The sequence below is a fragment of the Centruroides sculpturatus genome, unplaced genomic scaffold (assembly GCF_000671375.1).
Source record: "Centruroides sculpturatus isolate CEXI.00-Female unplaced genomic scaffold, Cexi_2.0 scaffold1149, whole genome shotgun sequence".
Lineage (NCBI taxonomy): Eukaryota > Metazoa > Arthropoda > Arachnida > Scorpiones > Buthidae > Centruroides > Centruroides sculpturatus.
In genome coordinates this window covers 107,182-130,786 of record NW_019385309.1, presented here as the reverse complement: position 1 = coordinate 130,786, position 23,605 = coordinate 107,182, and the positions used below count along the sequence as shown (strand labels likewise).

At 32.2% G+C, this 23,605-nt stretch overlaps 2 protein-coding genes across 5 annotated transcripts in view; both read right to left on the bottom strand.

Moving 5' to 3' along the window:
• LOC111637470 (mitochondrial thiamine pyrophosphate carrier-like) overlaps positions 1 to 11,109 on the bottom strand; it is a 42,496-nt gene extending 31,387 nt beyond the window's left edge. Inside the window, exon 1 of one of the 4 annotated variants that reach the window (XM_023382960.1) lies at positions 10,663 to 11,109. In XM_023382960.1, the coding sequence (XP_023238728.1) occupies positions 10,663 to 10,688 (26 nt within the window). In that variant the 5' untranslated portion in view covers positions 10,689 to 11,109. The other 3 variants (XM_023382963.1, XM_023382959.1, XM_023382962.1) reach the window with 3 other exon arrangements.
• A 6,322-nt stretch (positions 11,110 to 17,431) lies between these two features.
• LOC111637468 (inositol 2-dehydrogenase-like) lies at positions 17,432 to 23,582 on the bottom strand. The gene is made up of 9 exons (XM_023382957.1): positions 23,237 to 23,582; positions 23,065 to 23,149; positions 22,674 to 22,994; positions 22,537 to 22,607; positions 20,575 to 20,683; positions 19,304 to 19,428; positions 18,999 to 19,222; positions 18,338 to 18,503; positions 17,432 to 18,272 (listed from the first exon to the last, which is right to left on the bottom strand). Exons 1-9 carry the CDS (start codon positions 23,250 to 23,252, stop codon positions 18,160 to 18,162), a joined length of 1,230 nt encoding a protein of 409 aa, XP_023238725.1. The 5' UTR covers positions 23,253 to 23,582; the 3' UTR covers positions 17,432 to 18,159.
• Between the last annotated feature and the right edge of the window lie 23 nt (positions 23,583 to 23,605).

Sequence of the window (23,605 nt, the reverse complement as noted above, 5' to 3'; positions counted from 1 at the left end):
TACAGGTATACCTCAAGTTACGTCGTTCTCAATTATACGTCATTTGTCAAAAAAAAAATATATGGAAAAATAAAAATCAAATTTAAGTCATTTTATTCCATTAGACTTTATGTCTGTCCTCCACAAATATTGAAGTCATAATATCACTAGAAATATATACATTTACAGTAAATATTAATATAATCATCATAAATCCCAGAGAAAGTAATGTGAAAACATCTGTGACTCTGTGTTGCCATCTTATTTAGCAGTCTTTAAAAACTCAATATTGGCATTTTCCATGGTAGTTCCAATGTCTACTGTTTGGCATCGTTGTCAGCACCACTCATGATTCCAACAAATTGAATGTAAATATTGGTAAATTTAACATAAATTAATTTATTTTCTACTGTTGCAAAATAATTTTAATAACTATTTGTTATTTAACCTTACAAAATCATTTTATTTTATAATGTCTTAGAGCAAACCACAATCACAAATAAAAAGTCTGCAATGTAATGCAGTGTGATCATAAAATCACTTTGCTATAGGGAGATGTAAGGAAGGTGTGATGTTGATTAATAATGATATATCTAATGTACTGTAAAAATTCATGAAATATTTGCTTAGTGATCAAAAATTAAAAAAGTGATCATTTTGATACATTTTTTAATGATTTTACAATGTGCCACACAAGGTTAAACTTGAATTTGAAAATCAATAACAATGATGTTCACATCTTTGGAAACATGCTTAAAGTATTTCAGAAAAACTTATCAAACTCCAATAAAGTAAGTTATTGTTACATTATAAACTATTTGCAAACAAATGAAAAAATAGGTATCTTTGAATGTGAAAAACTCTGTATGCAATAATGATAAAATAATGACTAATTATCAAATTAATTATTTACAAACAGAATTATAAATAAACACTTGAAACCATTCCATTTAATTTACTTATATCAAAAATATATTTGTATTGATAGAAGCTATCTTATTATGAAAAAGAAATCTGCAGTGTGTCATTGATCATTTTAATAATCAAAGCCCTAAATAATATTAAATAAAAGTGTATAATTTACATATACAGTAAGACCCCTCTTAATGTGGGGATGTGTTACTAGATGAGAAAAGTGCTAAATGACATTAAATGAGGTCTTTTAACATAGAGTAAATAGAGAAAGGGGAACATGCAACCAAAAATAAACAGATTTTATTTTAATTTTAAGTTATTTTTATATTAATTTGCATAATAATATATGCTAAACAACACAAACATATGCACACAGAAATGTAAAGTTCACTTTTTGTGATGAAGGTCCTGGCTCTTCTGAAATTCTTGCTTTTTGTGATAAAGTCGTGTATTTCATTTCACTTTTTTCTTTCCTTAAGCAAACGTTGGTAACAGAAGATATGATCTTGTAATGTAGGTATTTCTATAGAATAAAGAATATAGATCTTAAGACACTAAATAATTTCAAATACAGGTATTTCTTATAGATGTGGAGTTAAGTAATGGATATTTTNGTTTTTAAACATGGTTAATGATATGTTAAATGCTCAACTTCTAAAATCATCACCAAACATTTTATGCCCTAGATTGTTTTTAGAGGCAAAGGCACTCAGAGAGGACTGGCCTCTTAGATTATTGATGAATAAACATACAGATATATCTCACCTTACGTCAGTAATTGGTTCCAGCAGAGATGATGTAAGTCGAATTTACTTGTCTACGAATTTACTTGTCACTAGGTCTAAACCACAAATAGCCATTCTCAGTTCTGTATTTTATTTATAAATGCATTTTTAATAACATATTGTTAATAAGAATCTATTTTAAGCTTACAAACAAATAAATTTTAGTTTTTAATATAGTACCAAAAAAAAGTAATCTAAATTTACGAATTCATGTATGTACAGTACAGTATATACAGTACTTGTAAATGTATATGTTTACAATTTGGTGATGTTTACAGTACACCGTGGACTCTATTTGTGAATGTGGTTTGCTCTAAGACATTATAAAATATGATGATTTTGTAAGGTTAAATAACAAATAGTTATTAAAATTATCTTGCAACAGTTGCAACAGAAAATAAACTAATTTATATTAAATTTACCAATATTGAGTGGCGCTGACAACACCACCAAATGGTAGATATTGGAGCTACAGTGGAAAAGACCAATATTGAGCACTTAAAGACTGCTAAATAAGATGACAACACAGAAACACAGATGTTGAAAGAGCCTACATGGCTAGCATCTCTATATCAAACTGTTAAGAAGACAAAGAAGAAAAAGAACACAGATGTTTTCATGTTTCGTTCTCTAGGATTTATGATGATTATATTAATATTTACTGTAAATGTACATATTTTAATATGATTTTATGTGCTTTAATGCTTTTCTAGTGATATTATGACTTCAATATTTGTGGTGGATGGACATAAAGTCAAATAAAATGACTTAAACTTGATTTTTATTTTTCGATATATTTTTTGACAAACGACGTATAATCGAGAACGATGTAACTCAAGGTATACCTGTACTTATCTTGACTATAGTGTTGAGAAAAAAGTCTGATCTTTTCTTATTCCAAATGACTGAGTATCCACAAATTTGATCATCATTCTTAGATGCAAAACAAAAAGTTTAAGATAACCTGCATATTGCTTGTACAACATTTTATTGAATTAGCTAATAATGTTACTTAGCTAAGATTTCTTGATCAATTAAGTTCAGTTAATTAGAGAATTTTTAAATTAACAGATAATAGTAATTTTTTCGTGTTTGATGTTATATCTTCTTAGAAATTACTTATATACAATTGATAACATAAATTTCAGAATGAAAAAAAGGTCTCTTCCAGAATAGGGGAGAAAGAGCTTGCAAAAGGATACTGTTTCCTGGTTGTAAAGAAAGGATACTATTGGTTGATGATGTAAAATGTTTGAAAATAGTTTCTTATTCAGAACATGTTCCTATTTAAGAAATTTTGTTAATTATAATTATTTTTGCCAAACTTCCTCTTCTGCTTCATTGGCAAAAATACACTTTCTGACATTAGTACTACCAGATCACTGAATGCACCTGCATAACAGTTTTGCCATCTATTAATTGTTATGATTGCAATTTTGATTTTGTTCATACAAGTACATTTTTTTTATTAACATATTTCTTTCTGTATTTTTACATATTTTCAACATAGCCTATTGTAAAAATATTTATTTTCAAATTTTCATTAAAATTTTAAAACTAGTGTAATTTGATTAAGTTGTTTTTCAAGATAATGTGCTGATGTACCAGTACCTCAAATGTTTGATTTATAAAAATATCATTTATTTATATTAAAGTTTTAAATGTATTTTAACACTGAAAATTGATTTTTATTTTAGTTTGCATGAATAAAATGCCATTTCTGGTTTTGTTGCTTTTTGATCAATTAAAAATTATATCTATGACTCATCAAAAACAGACATTTGATAAATTCATACTTTCATGAGCATACCAAATGTGACACTGTGAAATATACCCTAGATAAGCATATATAAGCATAATTTGTAGTTGTACAGGTAACTCCTGTATAACACGGAAATTATGTTCTAAAAAATTGCCGTGTTATATGAAACAAAGAACTAGTACGAAAAGGCAAGTTAGGTTCCAAAAATTAAAAAACATGCTATTACATTTTCATAATTAAGATAAATATCTTTATTAAAATTTTCTTAAGAAGTAATACATATTAAAAAAAAGTCACAATTAAAGTCTTAAAGTATACTTGTAAAGGTGTGGAGGTCCTAAGGGTCGAAGGTGCGGTTCAATGCCTTAAAACCAGTGACAGAATAAAGCAAGTATGGAATAAGGGAAAAACATTTGGCAACATAAAAGCAGAAGCATTGAGATCTGGCAACACTGAAACAAGTTTCGAGAAGGACCACTTGTATCGATAGAAGGCAGAAACAGAAAATTTACATACTTAAGTACTAATAGTTCATGAAAATTATGCAGGAAAATCTGATAGTATGTAAGCACTCGAATGAAAAATGTCAAATAAGGTATCTTTCACACTTAAAAGCTTTATCATGTTTATTGAACTATTATACAAGGATTTCCCTAATTTCAAATTAGATAAAGTTCACTTTTAATAGTTTTTATTACATTTCATGTATGAGGGTTTTATCCAATTCTCGAACCATGTTAGAGTAAATCTGTGCTATAGAAGTGCCATGTTATACGGGGGTTACCTGTATATAATTACTGGTCCACATAAAATATCCATAATTTTACCAGTGCTTGATGAGAAACACTGATTAGGAACTGTGTTAAAATGAATAAATAACACTACTCCTAGCAAATGTAGACCATACGAATGATATAAAGAAAATGAAAATTGATACCATGAGATACCCAATATGTACATGTGGAAATTTCAATCTTACTACACTCCTGATTAAAATATTTTGTTTTTGTAAATATCAATGGTGCTCACTGCATCAAATATTTTCTTATAAATGAAAAAGATGGATAAAAGCAAACAACTTATTGTATCAAATTTTCACATAAAGTATCATAAATCAAGATCTCATTGTAACTGTAATTATCAACTATATTTTAACATAAACAGGGAAAAATTTTAAATTAAATATCAATTAAATAATAATATAATATATAAACTGAAGATTAATATATTTAATTGTTTTAACATGTCTACTTAATATCACAATCACAGTCAATGAAACCAGAATTTGCTATAATTGTAGTGTTATTCACTTATGCCACTTAATGTCATCAGTTGATGATTATTATTGGTTTAGGTAAGTCTCAAAGTGATTTACAATAAGCAAATTATACTACATTACTTATTATTGGTACATTGATGCATTAGAAATTTGCTTCTCATTCCAACAAGAATTTTTTTCTCTGAGATTTAACTTGAGTCAAAATATTTTTCTTCTTATACTTTTAAGAAATTACTATTAAATTAAGTTTTGTTCAAGTACAGACAAACCAATTAATCATTATTCAAAACTATTTGACAAACTTAATGTTTAAATTTTTTCAAAACTCAGAAAACAATTAAAAGATACTGCAAAACTGGATGAGATACATTAAAAGCACCAACTGACACCTGTAATTCAGTTAATACGAACCAATTTATTATAAGAACAAATGTTTTCAACTGTCTTTAACAGCCATCTTCAAGTTAGAAATGTTACATAGAACAAAATTTAAATAAAATAAAACTCATTAAATTCATGCTAGTAATTACATGCATAAAAAAGATGTTGGAAAAAAAAAATACAATGATGGCTGTTAAAGACAATTGAAATCTTTTGTTCTTATAATAAATTGGTTCATATTAACTGGATTATAGGTGTTAATTGGTGCTTTTAATAAACAGATAATTTCCTATTTAAAATTTTATTAGTAAAGAACTAATCTTTTACACTGTATTTAAATTTTAAAAAATCATAAGAAAATGAATTACAACTGGAATATCTTATCAATTAATCTTATACTAGATATTTATTGCATGAAAACTAAATAAAAAATATATCATACATACTTTTCAGACATTGTTTTCCTGAATATTTAATTAAAAATATCACTTTATATCAATTAATGAATTGAAAATAAAAATATCCTGCAAAAAAAAATAAAAATAAATCATCAAATACAAAATTATATTATTTTTTTATTATTTTAATTAATAGATTGAAATCATTTACACTAATATATAATTGTCAGATTTAACAAACAAACAAATCAATAACCTTTAAACACCAGTAACATAAATTTAATGAAAATTTCAAACGTTTTTGGCCTTATCCAAGACCTGCCAGGTTTACAGCATTCCAAATAAAAAAAAATCATTATTAATTACTCTTTACTAATTTGAAACCATGTTGTTCTATGTTTTGTTTCACAAGCACGATAAAGTGTATTCAATCAGACACTATAGGATTGCCTGATATTATATAGGAGATTAAACAAAAAATAAAAGTTAGACGTAAGGAATATATAGCAGATCTAAAATACTGCAGGAACAACTCAGTGTTCTATGAACACTGTACACTATATAATTGTAACATAGACAAAGACAATATAAAAATTTTACAAAAAGAAAAAGATGCATACAGTAGAAATAGTATGATTTAGTAGTATGATTTTTGTTTATACTATTTTTATTATTCAGAATCTCTATGCATACAGTAGAAAACTTAAAGAAAGCATAGAGATTCTGAATAATAAAAATAGTATAAACAAAAATCATAGCATCAAAATAAATGAGAACTGGTTACAAATATTGTAAAGAAACTGAACATAAAATTAAATAAGTATAAGCTATAAGTTTTATAAATTGGAAATATTAAAAATTGTAATAAAAACTATTGTAAAAAAGATTATTGTATTTTCATCATAAATGTATTTAAATTAGTTATGCATTACTAAAAATGACCTGTGAAAATTGGGAAAGAAAGATATCAGAAGATGTTATTAAAAAAATATCTCTTAATGACTTATAATTTTTTGATAATGAAAAATTTGGAAAAATCTAGCTATAGGGTAATCATGTAAATAAAAAGTAAATTAGAAATTTGGTGCAAGATTAAGCGATGAGAATAATGAAGTACTGTAAGAGAGAGTGCATGATCAGAAAATTTCCTTTTTACAAGAAACCTTCCAGAATGTTTAAACTAAACATGTATTGTTGAAGTTTTAACAAAAAGTGTTTTAATAATTTACAAGCTTTTGTCTTAAAAGAACACAACAGGTATGTCATTTGAAATGTTAAATTATATGCTTAATACTATATAGAAACGTAATATAATTTATTAAATGGCAGAATGAAAAGAAAACTCTGTAATCATGCATACCCAATTTTAAGAAACTATGTTAGAAAATCACTCAAAATCAGCTAATGTGTAATACAGAACAGAAGGTATATTCTTTGTAATTACATGTGTTATCTTAATAATTTAATGCTATGTAATAACCATGTACATTTTTTAAAATAGTTGACTGAGGAGGAGCATTGTGGCCTGAAACACATATCAACTAAAAAAGAAATAAAGGATAAAAAGCTGCCCAGTGTCTGATTGAATGCATTTTATCGTGCTTGTGAAACAAAAAAATTATTAATTATTATAACAGTATTACATATGTTGATTACTCCTCATTCTTTATTCTAAAATTTTAACTTTGTGCAATTTACGGTATGTATGTATTTTATACACAATACACATTTTATATACAGTACAGGTATACCTTGGATTATGTCGTTTCGAGTTAAGTCATTCTCCATTATATGTCATTTGTCAAAAAAAAATATATGAAAAAATAAAAATCAAATTTAAGTCATTTTATTCCATTAGACTTTATGTCTGTCCTCCACAAATATTGAAGTCATAATATCACTAGAAATATATACATTTACAGTAAATATTAATATAATCATCATAAATCCCAGAGAAAGTAATGTGAAAACATCTGTGACTCTGTGTTGCCATCTTATTTAGCAGTCTTTAAAAACTCAATATTGGCATTTTCCATGGTAGTTCCAATGTCTACTGTTTGGCATCGTTGTCAGCACCACTCATGATTCCAACAAATTGAATGTAAATATTGGTAAATTTAACATAAATTAATTTATTTTCTACTGTTGCAAAATAATTTTAATAACTATTTGTTATTTAACCTTACAAAATCATTTTATTTTATAATGTCTTAGAGCAAACCACAATCACAAATAAAAAGTCTGCAATGTAATGCAGTGTGATCATAAAATCACTTTGCTATAGGGAGATGTAAGGAAGGTGTGATGTTGATTAATAATGATATATCTAATGTACTGTAAAAATTCATGAAATATTTGCTTAGTGATCAAAAATTAAAAAAGTGATCATTTTGATACATTTTTTAATGATTTTACAATGTGCCACACAAGGTTAAACTTGAATTTGAAAATCAATAACAATGATGTTCACATCTTTGGAAACATGCTTAAAGTATTTCAGAAAAACTTATCAAACTCCAATAAAGTAAGTTATTGTTACATTATAAACTATTTGCAAACAAATGAAAAAATAGGTATCTTTGAATGTGAAAAACTCTGTATGCAATAATGATAAAATAATGACTAATTATCAAATTAATTATTTACAAACAGAATTATAAATAAACACTTGAAACCATTCCATTTAATTTACTTATATCAAAAATATATTTGTATTGATAGAAGCTATCTTATTATGAAAAAGAAATCTGCAGTGTGTCATTGATCATTTTAATAATCAAAGCCCTAAATAATATTAAATAAAAGTGTATAATTTACATATACAGTAAGACCCCTCTTAATGTGGGGATGTGTTACTAGATGAGAAAAGTGCTAAATGACATTAAATGAGGTCTTTTAACATAGAGTAAATAGAGAAAGGGGAACATGCAACCAAAAATAAACAGATTTTATTTTAATTTTAAGTTATTTTTATATTAATTTGCATAATAATATATGCTAAACAACACAAACATATGCACACAGAAATGTAAAGTTCACTTTTTGTGATGAAGGTCCTGGCTCTTCTGAAATTCTTGCTTTTTGTGATAAAGTCGTGTATTTCATTTCACTTTTTTCTTTCCTTAAGCAAACGTTGGTAACAGAAGATATGATCTTGTAATGTAGGTATTTCTATAGAATAAAGAATATAGATCTTAAGACACTAAATAATTTCAAATACAGGTATTTCTTATAGATGTGGAGTTAAGTAATGGATATTTTCCTGGGAGTGCAGGATATTTAATGTTCACAATATAACAGATTCTCAGAACAACAGATGAGTTTTGGCAATTTGTTGTTTTGTTAGATACAGCAACACAACACTCAGGCAATCTGTCTAGGGAGAATGCCTTCAAGGAGGTCTTTTAAAAGTAACTGGCCCCTATTTACACATTAAAGACATGGAGAAATCCCAGAAAACTCCAAGTGGCCAGCCTGTCCTGGCAAGGAATGAACCTTGATCAATCTACCAGTGTTCAGAGAATGGAATCACGTGGCCCAATTTCTGGTGGGTGGCATGAGTGGCATCCATTAAAACAGCATTCTATTGTATACATATACATGAATTTTTTAATTAATAGATTTTGAGCAATTTTTAATGCAAATTATGAAGAATAAGAAAATAAATATTCTAATCAGAATGTCTTTCAGTTTTTATGCAAACATTCTAAAATGCACATACATATTCTAAAATACATATTTCTCTTCTTTTAGATTTCTTTGAATGTGATGAAATTGGTGCTTATCATTGATCCATGCTTCAAAAATACTGCTCTTTCATGCTGTACATATGCTTGGTTTTATTGGTATATGGTAACACAACATTTGGATGATCTGCCAAAGGGAGAATGCCTCCCTGGAGGTCTTTTATGAGAAACTAGTCCCTATTTAGGTGTTACTAATGTAAAGAAAACCCAGAAAAGTCCACACAGCCAGCCCATTCGTAAGGTGCAAATCCACAACCAACTACCAGTGTTGAGTGGTTTTATCCACTTGGCCACTGATGCTAGGCATATGCAATAACATATGTTAAAGAAGAGGTAAAGGTAGTCTACTGTACAGAAACAAACTGTCCAAGAAATCACACTTCAAAACAATGACATTTGATCTTTCCACTCAATGAAAACAAGTACTAAGAACATATATCAGAAAAGCTTGTGTGTCACTTCAGAAAGCTATCTGGATACACCAACATCTGTACTGGAATCTGATTGTTCTTCAAGTGCTCCTTGCCACAGGTATTTAAGTGTTGTGTAAATTGACGTTAAAATTCCCTTGCAATCTTGCAACCTCAGCACCAAGTATCTATTTTTGAAACAGAAAACACAATCACAAAGAGAAACAGTCTGAATCCAAAACATGTGGAGAGGTTGCTAACAATATAACCAATAAATTGTAAAAGTGATGAACAAAGTTTAATTTCAGCAAATAGATTTGTGTAATTTTGTAAAAATCTAGAAACCTCCGAGTATTAGTGAGCAGATGCATTTATGTAAGGAAAATGAAAAACTGAAAACCTCACATCTTTAATTTTCGTTTCCCCAGACTTAAATAAATCCGCGAAAATTCACGCAACTTTAAAATTCCTGTTCTGGTACACAAGCCAATGACAGTCCACTTCGTATGAAACGACATATATCATTGGCTGGCTTGCTTTCTTAGTAGCTTGCCGCCAATACCGCCTCGAACCGGTTTGAGCCTCAATTAAGTGATCTGCCACGACCAATAGGAAGGTGGAAGACGATTTCCCATAGTGGTAATGTTATTTTACTATCGATAAAACGACCCCGTACATGTCGAAATATCGTTAGAGTAATCATTAAAAACATTAAATCAACAAACCTGAGAGCAAACAGAAATATTATATATTACTATGGCAGAAACTAGCGACATTTTGAAAAACGCCATCTCTCGGAACAAAATGAAACTAAAATTAAATTTTAGACATTAAACTTTACATTTTTAACTTTTCTGGTAATTATACGGTTTAAGGGAATATGAGTTTTTTTAATCATTTTATTTTGAAAAGAATGTAAATTTTATGGACATTCAGAAAACGCATAAAATTTTTTCAAGCGACCCGTATTTAAAGTTCTATAAACAAAAAATCATAGGACTACTTACCGATTGTGCCCCGTTCGAGACGCCATTTCTTAAGTTTGCCGTCGTCCTGGAGGTGCACGCTGAACGTAGGATGGTCACGTGACCCGATTTCGACGTCGCTCGGTCACGTGACTAGGCCTCTGACGACTTTCCGGGCAGTTATTCTTCTCGCGGAAGAATCCGTTATTTTCGCACTACACTTTGCAGGAATCACGTGATAGAGCGAACGACGTCTTATTATTAACACGTAATTAATTTAACGATTTGCGCAATTCAACCTCCAAGCGAACGGAACCTCGGTCCGTTTCTCTCTCGTTTTCCTTGTGTTACAATAGGGCCTTTCGGCAAGGTCGTTTCTCACTTGAAACAAACTCTAGAACGGAAAAACCACGTGATAAGCATCAACTTCGCGATTATTTCCAATCGTTCACGTTCGGGCTGTATTCGTACCGAACGAAACGAACCGAATATTTATTTATCATACAATTAAAGAAATGTCCGTGGATAGTTGATTTCCACCCCCTTTTAACAATTATACCCACAATAAAACTATATAAATACAGTAATTTAATAATAATCAAAGAAAAACAAAAGTAAAATATATACAGTATTTAAGAACACAACGGTCAGCTGTTGAGATAACTTTAAAATATAATAAAGATAGGAGACAGTGTTTTGATATTTCTGAAAGTATAAACCGTCAAAGCTCTCGAAATTTCTATTCCTGGAACGGGAATCAAGTCTTGAGGAATTGGAAAGCTCAGTTGATATTCCTAAAGAGGTGGATAGAATTAATATGCCATACAATACAACTGAAAAGGATTATTGGCCGTGTATCTTCCTTATTCTTCAATATAACATTTATTGCGACTAAATAAATTTATTTGCTTATAATAAACATTTAAAGTGTGGAATTCATTGTAAACAATGAAAGAAACGAACTTACTTGGTGGGCCAAGTATTTAACGTTAATACAAAGAATGAAGTTTATCGGTGAAACAACCGCTAAAACCTAACTCAATTATCCAAAAATTAGATCGTAACCTGTACGTTTCGAGTGTCAATGTTGGAGTGAACATGTCCTTACTCTAGCTAAAAGCAAAGTATTAATGAGAGATTTTAGTATCTATCAATTAATAATGTCATTATAAATCTATCTAGGCGCGGATCATTTTGTATCGAATTAATTAATGTTTATATAAATGACAAAATCGAATGCACTACTTTGGAATACGAGTTTCCAACGACCTCGATACAGTTGTGGCTCACGGTCATTCCTAACTCCATCTTTGTCGAGGTGATGCCATTCTTTTACACACACACACACACACACACACAAAATAATAATAATAAATAAGCTTTTATATGATTCCAACAAAGCGAGAGAGTTCGATCTTTCGCAGGAAAACTTATTTCTACTCCATTCGCGAGTTATTGTAATGTCGAGAAAAACGAACGAGAAACAGGTCGACGATCCAATCGGAGTTATTCATCCATTTACTCGTCGGAGATGGAATTGCGAAAATCGCCATCTTCTGTATGCCGATTATCGCTCTAAATCCGACCTTTGAATTGATTAGGAAAGATTTTTTCTCGTATTTATTCAGACGTGGAATATTCTATGGTGATCACCACGATACTTTTTTTCTAAGAAATTAAATTGATGCCGGATAATAAAAGTAATTTAAGTGACTTTTAAGGCCGACGATCACCTTTAGATTGCGAAAAAAATGACGCTTTTTGTATGGAAAAACCGTTGGCAAAACAAATGGCATTGGAAACTTTGGATATTAATGAATTCTCCAATCGGCCTTCAGAAGAATACAAGTGTCCTCTACCAACTCTTTAATAAAAATGTTTAATTAAATACGATATATTGTTAATGTTGTTGTTTTGTTGTAGCTAAGCAGCTTTTGCATGTTTTCGTGTTACATATTTTAATGGTAATTGATTCCTTTTAAACTCCGTTTTTTTACTTTTCTGAATATTGTATATAACAGAGGGAACGAAACGAAGTGTGACGATCCGTCAACTTATCTTATTTAAACTACAAAGCCTAGATTAAACAAATAATAAGTGAAATTGATGGCCATTTAGATGTTAATGAATTTAAAAAATTATCCCCCTCAAAATTTTTAATATAAACATAAAAATAAAACAATAAAAATAATAACATAGCACTTTATTGGTTTATACTCCAAAATGAAAGAATTAAGTGCTCTGTTGTTGAAAGATTTAATAAAACTTTAAAAATATTTCATATTGAAAAATGGATTGGTGTAGACCTACTAGATAAGTAAAAATTATAACAATTCTTACCACAAATCAATTTAAATGACATAGAAAGCGAGAAAGAATATAATGAATCAACAGTTTTAAATAAAAAAAATCTTATTTAAAACTAAATCGATTTCTAAAGTTAAATTTAAAATCGGCAACAAAGAATAAGTAAATGTAAGTCTACATTCAATAGAGGTTATCTTTCGACCTTTATTAATGAAATATTTATTATTTCATCTGTAATAGTGATCCGATAATATATAAAATAAAAGATTTACAAGGTTAGGAAATAAAGGAAGAATTTTACGAACAGGAGTCAGTTCTTGATACCTTCATTTAAACTATGAAATTCTTCTAATAATTCTCATATCTTAAATAACATATTTTTTTAAAAATTATCAATTGTTGGTGAAAGATTAAAATTTGTTTTTTGTGTTATTTTCAGATCACACTTGAAAAATTCTTTATAAACTGTATGTTAGTGTAGTGCTTTGTGGATTGAATTTTCTAAAAGATAATGAAATTCTGACTTAACAAAAAGTTAATCTAATCTCGTGCTATTTATATTTGATAATCGTCGAGAAAATTTGATGTATATTCAATTTTATAAATATTTTCTTTTTTATAATTTTTTTTGTTGTTATAACATAAACAGCACCAACTTTAGTTTTAAGTAATTTGATCTGTTTGAGGCTAAAGGGGAATATTTTGATTCATTAATGAAATTTTTTGTTTTTAGCTTTAGTGTGATTATAACGGTTTTATCTTCGTTTTCAACACGCATTTCAACTGCTCTTCAAATATTTTCTTATATCAAAACATTTGCAACATCTTTTGCTTTGAACTAAAGATTATCTATTTTATCGATGATGTAATATACTTTTTGCTTGTTAGAGATGACCTCCATTTATTAAGTAATAAACTTTTTATCTAAATAAACAGAGAGCAAAACTTGAACAAAGTGTAAGGAAGCAATTTGAAAATTTTTATTTAGACCGTGTTCATTTCGTAGTATTTTCAAGTATTGTCAAAAGAGAAATCTATATCTATACTAATATTATAAAGAGGTAATGTTTGTATGTAAGTTTGTTTGCAGCAGGTAATCTCCGAAACTACTCATTCGATTTCAAAAATTCTTTCACCAATATTTAGAATGGAACCTCAGGGTGGACATAGGCTGTATATTATCCCGTTAAACATTCACATAAATTAAATTATATCATCTAGGGATAAGGCTTTTATGTCCAACAGATGGCACTACGAGTACGATGCCCTAAGTTTGCTTTTCTGTGAGGCATTATGCTTTTCTGTGAAAATGAACTAAAACGGATCATCTTCTATCTATTTATATAAATAAAAATGTAATGTTCGTTTGTTCCTACCGATTCCTTTGAAATTTTGACACAACGCTGCATTCGAATACGCACGTGTTTTTATATAATATACATGTCGAAATCCCCCCCGGGAGATGGACGGGATTAAAGCTTACCGTGAAGAACATGGCTGCTATTATACTATTTTAGATGCGGATTTTTGCATTTCTGATTGCGTTTTAATAGGGTACGTCAAGAGAATGTACTGTACACTAAGAAGAAATTTTTCGAAAAATTCCCCCCACACGGGGAAGTGTTATAAATTTATAATAGATACATTTTGAGCAACAACGCGTGGCGGGGTCTGCTAGTATTAAATAAAGAGAAAGTCTGCATATGTGGTTCAAAAGCAGAGACGGTCTATATATAGACGGAAAAGATGACTCCTAGTACCTCGTGCCTTGCAGGAATCTCGCAAATTTGATACCATTAAATTATCAAATCGATAATTATTGAAAAAATAATTGTACCGGTATATGTTGCATCTGCAGAACGAGCATTTTAAAAGTTAAAATTAATTACCTCCGATCAATAATGTATCGAGAGAGATTTTCTTCACTTTCGTTTTTGTCCATCGAAAGAAATGTTGCTGCAGAACTGAACTTTTTATCTGTGATGAATTCGGCGTTGCTAAATACAGTTCCATACATGAAATTCTGTACACTTATTGAATTTCCCAATTTATAAATCTATTGTACTATATACTTTTTATTACATTATTGTGTGTTTACTATTTGTATTATTGTAGAAATAATAATCTTCCTTCTACTACCATCGCTCTTTTAATGAGACTGAAAAATGAGTTTTGTCCATGATCTCGCACATAATATGTTCGCTTCTGATAAAAGGTGTATTGTTTCTTATTATAAAAGACATTAAAGAAATTCTCTTCATAATGCTGACTTGAAAAAAGGGGATTAAAAAGGGGGATTTTGACTTACAAATTTCTATCTATATAAATGAAAAAAAGTGTATTTCGAAAAATCCCTTCTTAATGCGCGTTTTCATGATGCACCCTAACTGTGTACCAAATTTCACCTCTTTAGGTTTAGGGTTTGCTCTGGGCGATGATGAATCAGTCATTCAGTCAGTCAGGACAAGTAATTTTATAGAACTAGAATTGGGTTATTAGTACTATTCTATTCCATTATGCGATATCTTGTTGATGGCCGCTAAGACGACAGAAAATGTTTGATTTAATAAATACTTGGCTGGTTAAGGTTGAACTTCTTTTTCCTCGTAATACAAATATTGACGATACATAGTGGAATACAACTATGAAAAAGCCGATTAAATAGTGAATCGATGACGTTTCGAATTTTCAAAACGCCATCGAATCACTATTTAATAACTGTTTGGAACTTTACAATAAGTTATTTATCCATCACTATTTATAATTGGCAGTTGGTGTAAACATATTTCTCCAAAACTATCAAATTTCGAGTGATTGCCTGAAGTCTGGGACATGTCAATTTCGATTAAAATTAGTTTCTGTTATAGAATTGTGTATCCGAGTGATATAATTAATAGTATATATTTGACAAGGACTCGATTCCTGCACTGTTTATCTCAAACAATAAGTAGATTGCTGTTTTAGTTATGGTAGCGTTTGAAGGGTATTTCAAATTATTTAAATTTTCATTTTAGAAGCTTTTTATATCTTTTATTATTATTGACTTTTTTTTATACTTTTTCCCTTTTTATATTTCCAAGTTAGTCTCAACTGAAGTTTATATCAGACTCAAATCCTAGTGTATTTAAGTTTTAATTTCAATAATTATATCTGGTGAAAAGACGTGGATTCAATTTTTATACTAGTTTAATTCACAGAATATCCAGTATTGTATGGCAGTAACTTTCATACTTTGAGGACTTATTTTTTAGATTTTAATTTTACAAGTCCTCAAAGTACGGAAACGTTTTGATTACGAAAGCATTTTGATAGTTTTGGATAAATATGTAACATCAATTACCAATTATAAGAAATGAATAAAATAAAATATTCCCTTATTGCAGAGTTCCAAAGTGATTAGTGACTCAATGGCGTTTTGAAAATTCGAATTTTGGCCAGAATTTTCTTAGCTGTAATCTACTGTGCGACAATAAAATCGCGTAAGTTTCAATTGAATTTTAATTGACTTCTCAAATGTTTGCAAGTCGTCAATGATGTATATCTATAAGATAGTTTTCCTGCTTTCTGGACCACCTCCATTATATCATATAAGATCTATATATATGGCCCCTGTGAAGATGATGCCGGTGTTGTCCCGATTCTTAACCGATAGTCTTCTGTAACAATATTTTTTCAACTTTCGCTCTTCCATAGCATTTTCTTAAGCATCATTCGTGATAACAGGACTGGATTAATAAGGCAATGCAAAGGCGATCTGTCAAGAGTATACCTTCCAGGAGGACTTTTGTATGGAAAACATGTTCCCTATTTAGATATTAGATATGGAAGATCCTGAAAGCTTCACGCTGCCACTCGTTGGTCGGGCACGAACCCAAGATCAACTGCCAGTGTTCAGAGATTTTATCCAGTTGGCAACCGTAGCCCGATAATGGCGGAAAATAATTAGTGGTCATTCTTTATTGAATGTAATTGGATAGATTATCTCGTTCGCTCATTAATAAATAAATAAAAATATAGGAAAAAATGGTGATGTGCCTTCAGTTTTTTGATCAACAAACTGAAGACGCATCGCCACCACTTTTTCCTATATTTCTATTTATTTATTAATGAGCAAACGAGAAATCTGTCCAATTACATTGAATAGATCGTAAGAATTTTCGAAAAAGTACCAAAAAGCAACTCGATTCAGTTCTACTTGGTCGAATGACCAAGTAGAACTGAATCGAGTTGCGTCAAAGACTATAGTCGAGAAAAGACGGTGAAGATTAAAATAGGTTAGGCAACAATTGTTCTTTTCGACAAATTTCATTTTAAACTGTTTGGGCTATTGTCAAAGTGAAGGAATAGACAACAACTCGTTGCTTCCCTTCTCGTTCCGATCGAAAAGAGGCGAGTCGAAGACAGGTACCCAGCAGGTGAAAATAACTGAAAGACGAATCATGTCAAACTACAAAAATAGTATTTATTATAGAACATTTCACACAAACATTACAAAAACAGCTCCTTTTGGTGAAGAAGAGGAACGCCTCCCCATCATTTTTGTGGGAAAATCCGAAGATCACCTGGTGCAGATGCTGGACTGGAGGAAACGGCCTAGTGCGCGCAATCTACTGCCTGTCTTTTTTCCTTTAATTCCTCGATCGACTAAGTAATCGAGGTATGAGGACGAGTGAATGGCTGAGACAGTTAAAGTATCAGCCTATCGCTCTGAAGGACTCGGGATCAAATCCTGATAAGCAGCGACCCAAGAAATTTCCATCAACGGTTTGTCCCGGACATGTTGGACCCCGTCCTTCACCATCCGGTTACACCCAATGTGGGTGTGGCCAAACCATGATGCAAATGGAGAAAGACCGCCTTAATGTCCAGAAGATGGAGTTTTAAAAAGCCTAAATATAAAACCTTTCCAATTATAAATAAGAGAAAAATGTACTCTTTCATCGCTTCCAGTCATCCCTCTCCTCTTTCTATGCCTGGTTTCTATGCATGTTGCGCATAATTCGGTCAGCTCCAGAGCGTCTTGCTCAAGTATATTTTCCCTTTGTTACCATAAAAGTATCATCAGAAAGGCCCCTCTTCTATCCGCGAAATTTCCTCTCATAATCGAAGGCAAAACGTAGTAATCGCTGCCAAATTGGTCGGGACGATAACGCACATTTCCACTGTGAAGCATTTTTTTCATCAAGCGTTAAATTCTGCAGCGGTAAAAGAAACGTTGTCGGAGAAAGTCCTTCAGGACCAGTTCAGTTCGACTATTTTTCCTGTCTTGGCGGATTCTTCGCAAGCCGAGGCAATCTTGGAAACGGCCAGAGTTCTTTTGCCGCTGACTCTCAAGTCACAGATACCTGAAAGGAGGAGAAATAGAGTTAGTGTGAAAGAAAGGAGAAAAGTAACGGATGGAGAGGCTTACCTTGCATGACATCGGCCAGGTGCTCCATCTCGTTAAAGTAGGCTTCCTGGTATCGAGAGGCGAAGGAATAGAAGATGGGCACCGAAGTGGACCCGTTGGCCGAGTAGTTCGTTATCGGAGTAGGCCGCAAGTCTCCGGAATTAAACATTCCTTTAGGTCCAAACACCTGAAATATGTTTTCCGTTAGTCTGGATGGAATTCGAACCTGGATCCACCGTGGCAATAGCAGGGGTTCCACTTAAAACTATCTCGTTCCCAAATTTGGTGGTCCGATTTTAAAAATGTTTCCTTATTTTTCCGCTTCTGCCGATTAAGGTGGTACCTTAACAACTGAGGGTGGAAAAGGGGATGATGTCTTTCTGCGCACCGGAAAGTGGATTTTTTTCTTTTTTGCAGTATAAAAAAGACCCAGTCCATCCAAAAAATGGATTATTATTTACGGTACAGTGGTCGAGTCAATTTTATCTTCAATATTTTAACCTTATTCACATGGATTCCCAAGTATTTAACCACTATGTAGAAATGGCCCAACCTAGATAACCATAAATAGCCAAAAACCCGATTCTTTCCGCTATTTGGCATCCGTAGTGGGATCAATGTTTTCGCGCAGAATATTGTTTTGCGTGTCACTAAAAGTTCGTTATGGGTAGTAGAGACTTACCTCTATTCTCTGGTCGTATCCGTAACACGAAAATCTACTGAGGTCGATGCAAGCAATGGCACCGCTCTCAAACTTCATCATGATTCCGACTGTATCGTAATCGCCCATCTCTTTGATTTCGGGAATAAAGGCGTGTGCCTGAACAATGACCGAGGTGGGAAACTCTTCCAGTATCCAGCAGATGACGTCAATGTCGTGCACCGCGCAATCATGAAAAATCCCTCCTGGAAAGAGAAAAACGTTTCTGTCAGCCTCGGGTTTCCTTAAGGAGCCATGGAAAAGCAAGAATCTTGAGTTGATCTTACCGGAAGTCTTCAGATAACTTACGGACGGTAGAGGAGAGTCTCTGCTGCACGTTTTGATCACTTGTATCTGACCCAGCTCCTTCTTGGCATGTTCTTTGATATATTTAAATCCCGAATCGAATTCCCTGCCATTCGAAAGAAATTCACTTATTATTCCCTTTTTTCCGCCCTTATGTTTTAATTAAGAAGTAATCGACAATCGATTTTAATTCCCTAACTCTTCTCGCTGCTGTCGGCTTATTTTTCTAGGAAATAGCATGTGCTTGCCTGTAAATTTATAATGAATAATTGGATCTGTATCGAACCAAGTGGACGTTATCATCCGATTACGCCTCCAAAATCTTTCAGTTCTCAAATTGAAAATAATTAATAAAAATTGTTAATATAAAAGGGTATTCGAATAAATGTCTGAAATTGGCTTAAACTCGAATTATGCACGATAAAATGTAACGAACGAGGAATCGAGTGTTTACTCTTAAAAACATTTTTTGGAAATAAGAGCAGTGTTCAATGTTCTTTTATAACGTTCAGCGCTATTGCTCAACTTTCGAACGCATTTAGGAATGCATTAATCCGAAAGTCAGTGATTGCCTGAATTGCGTCATACTACAGACAGGAACGTCAAGAGAACGTCAAATATTAAGCTCGAAATAGAGCCAGCACCTTCCTTCATGAATGAATAAAATGCATTTTATTTGTGCATTCATTTTATGCACAAATGAAATACGCCAAATGTTTTTTAAGAAGTCTTGAAGATTTTATTATCTGTTAGTGAAAATAACATTAATTTTCTAGGATTAGGACGAGTAAAATCTTCATTATGTCCGACCCTACTGGAGATATGACACACGATCCCCTTTATCTCCCCATCCCGTCGACCTTTAACCACCAAAATTTAATAGCCCCTTATAAACAAGCTACCACACCAAATTCCGTTTCTTAATCTCTACCCATCCTGAGATATTAAACGAACAAATATCACGTACGGAATTTTTTTCCTCTGCTTTTTGACGTTTTTGGGTTTAAGAGATCTCAAAACAGGAAAATTTGCAAAACACCAGGAGGGTCAAAGTTGACACGATTCCAATACTTTCTCTTGTTATGTGTACATAACAGTTGAGAAAGTAACAACAGAATTAATTTCAGGAAGTAACTAACTTAAAGGAAAACTATAAGTTATTTTCTTCCTGTGAATGATCAGTTGGTTAATTTTAACAAGTCGTCGCTGCTTTAGATGGACATTGCAAAGAGTATTAAGGAAGAGTACTTACCTATTGAAGGCGCAGAACAGAGGTTTCTTGATTTTTTCTGCCAATTCGTAGCAGCGTTTGATGCCCTCGTAGGTAGGGGCAATAGGCTTCTCGCAGAAAACCGCTTTTCCTGGAATAGAAAGTAATTTAATTCTGGTTAAACATTTCCCTTCGTAAAAGCAATGGAAACAGAAGAAAAGTTGCACAAAATTATTCTTTTTCATCAAAGTAGGTAGGATTTTAGTGCCAGAAGACGATCTTTCCAATCGTTTTCCAGATAAGAATTCAACAGATTACAAAAAAGATCATTCAAATATGATGTCACCAATTTAAATTTCTTTTTCACTATCTACTACCTCTAGACTGCCACATCTTCTCGCCAATTTTTAGACTTATGTCGCCCTTGATCTGTCACCCAATATTAAAATCAAACATTTCTGTAAAACAGTACATTAATATATTCTTATTTCTTGCCGAAGAGAAGCTAATTATAAAAACAGACCAATAAAAAACCGAAAATCCACTGATTTACCACAGGAGAATTTGATGACATTGTATTAAGTAACTCCTAGATTGAAGATAATACGTTATTAACCAGTATAACTTTCAGCAGCATCTTCATGATCTGTATCTTTAAAGGTTAAATTCTTATCATTATATTTTCATATTAAAAGTTATACTAGAGCGCTTCCAACAAAGCATATTTTAGTACAACATGTACTAAAAAACATAAGTACTATATCTCTACTAAATACAGTATCTAGTAAAAGTGAAACTATTTAAATTAGCAAGAACTTGCTGTATAATCATTGATCAAAATACTTCTGCATAATGATTTTGGTAAAAAATTATTTCAAATAGGAAAATTTCTGATAATCTTCTGAACATTGTTATTCTATTAACATTCCCCTAGGTCCTGTCATAATCTATCACACAATTTTTTCAAAAGTGCGAAACTAAGGAAAAAAGTAGGAATAACAATAAACTTAAGAGATCGAATTTCGTAATATTCCCAACAACGTACAAATTTATTTTTTGACTTTTTTAGAAGAAAGCAGGAAAAGGTCGGAATTAGACGGAAATTAAGTGGGTTTGAAGCGCCGTTCGAACCGGGATTCCTGGCCACAAAGAACTATTCTCCATTTTCCACATCATATATACTAATTACATAAATAAGGCAAAATCTTCCACGGAATTTCCACTTTTAGAGTAGGAAACGGATTCGAACACGTCATTCTAAATACCGGAACTTTATTATCTCAATTGAAGTAATCCCGTTCGAAGACGGAAAGACAAATGACCGTTTTCAAGAAATTTTATAATGTTAAAAAGGAGAACTGGAATCCCGCCGAAGGAAGAATTTGAGATGATCTTCAATCGGTAAAACCGGTATGAGTCGCCCTCAGATAACTTATCTACGAATTTTGCCCGCCTTTAGTTTGTTCCCTTTTCACTTAACGGAATATTAGACTGACGACGAAAGACGAGAGAAAAATTGCGCTTGAATTCCCATGCTGGTGAAACGTAAAAATGTTCCATTTTATCTTCTTCAAAGTCTTGTTCTATCTGTACGGTGGCTCATTTTCTTGGTTATTCTAGCATGTCGCCCTCACAGAATTTCGTTGAATATTCTCGATTGGAAACGAGACGAGACAGTAGTCTTGGAATCGACGTAAGTTAAGTGAAACTTTGAAGGGAATCGCCGAGAGACGTCTGTCTTATCTGGTTCACCAGTAGCCAAACCATCGAACATTGGTAGTTGGTACCTGACCTTCCTTTTTTTAAGGTGTTACCTAAGTAAAGTAAATTTACCTTATAAAATCCCCTGGAAAGCATTCTCATTGCTTTTGTGTTGGATTGCCTTGTCCCATCAGATCATACTAAACCAATCTGTCTTATCACGAAGAGTGACAAGACACCGTTCGGAAATCCGACTAACGATAACGATATTTATTAACATTATCCAAGGAAAAATTGGCTTACCCGCGTTCAATGATCGCAACACCAGTTCCTCGTGCGTCTGAGTGGGAGTGCACACAACCACGCAGTCAACGCTATCAAAAAAGCAAGATTAAGGAAGGAAATTTTTCCGAGTCGAGCGAATTTTGCGGAAACCTTACTTGGGATCTTGGAAAATCTTGTCGACATTTTCCATGCAGGTCACCATAGACTCTGGACAGAGGTTCCACCTGTGCTGGACGAAGTTGCAGCGCTCTTCGCACGGATCCATACAGTACAATAGCTTCATACGTGGATTCTTTACCACGTTCTCTAGATGGATGACTCCGATCCGTCCCAGCCCGAAGATGGCCATTCCGACCCGCTTGTTGTTATAGTACTTGATATCGTTTTTCAGATAGACCGGAGACTTAATGCCTAGGTCGTCGCAGTGAAACTTGGAATCCTTCCTAATCTTCCATCCCTTCAGCTCTTGGTTGTACCTGAGAAAGATTGACTCGCATGTCAGACTCCGAGGGGTGCTTTCGCGTAGGAAGAGAAAAGGAAACTTACCTGAGATATTTTTGGTCGGTTGCAGATACCGCTTCGGCCATCTTGTTATCCCAGTAGAAAGGGTTGAGATCTTTAGGTGTTTCGTCTGCAAAGAAACAGGAGCTGTAGCAACAATCTTTGAGGGGGCAGAAAATGGAAATGCTACGCGTCCAAAAGAAAGGAGGCTACTTACGAAGTTTCGTTTCCATTTCGCCGGTTCTTGTAGCGAGCCAGAGAGTTTCCCGATGATGATCATCTCTCGCCTTTAAATAAATCCGGAGGATGATAAGATCTGCTGGGCGACGCACTTCCCCTTTCGATAAACGTCCAACATTTTACGTCATAAATGTTGCTCGAGCGTCACAAATGGCCGGCCGGCCGGTCTATTTCCTGGACCAACCATCTTTCGGTGGGAGAACGAAGAAACGAATATGGAAGGGTAAACGGTCAGTCGAAAGAAGAAATACGCGTTATGTTAATAAACAATCCTGTTGGTGAGGTTTTGGGTCGGATCCATTTTCAATTATTTATGACGGTCCTGCAGCAGATCAGATCGACTCTG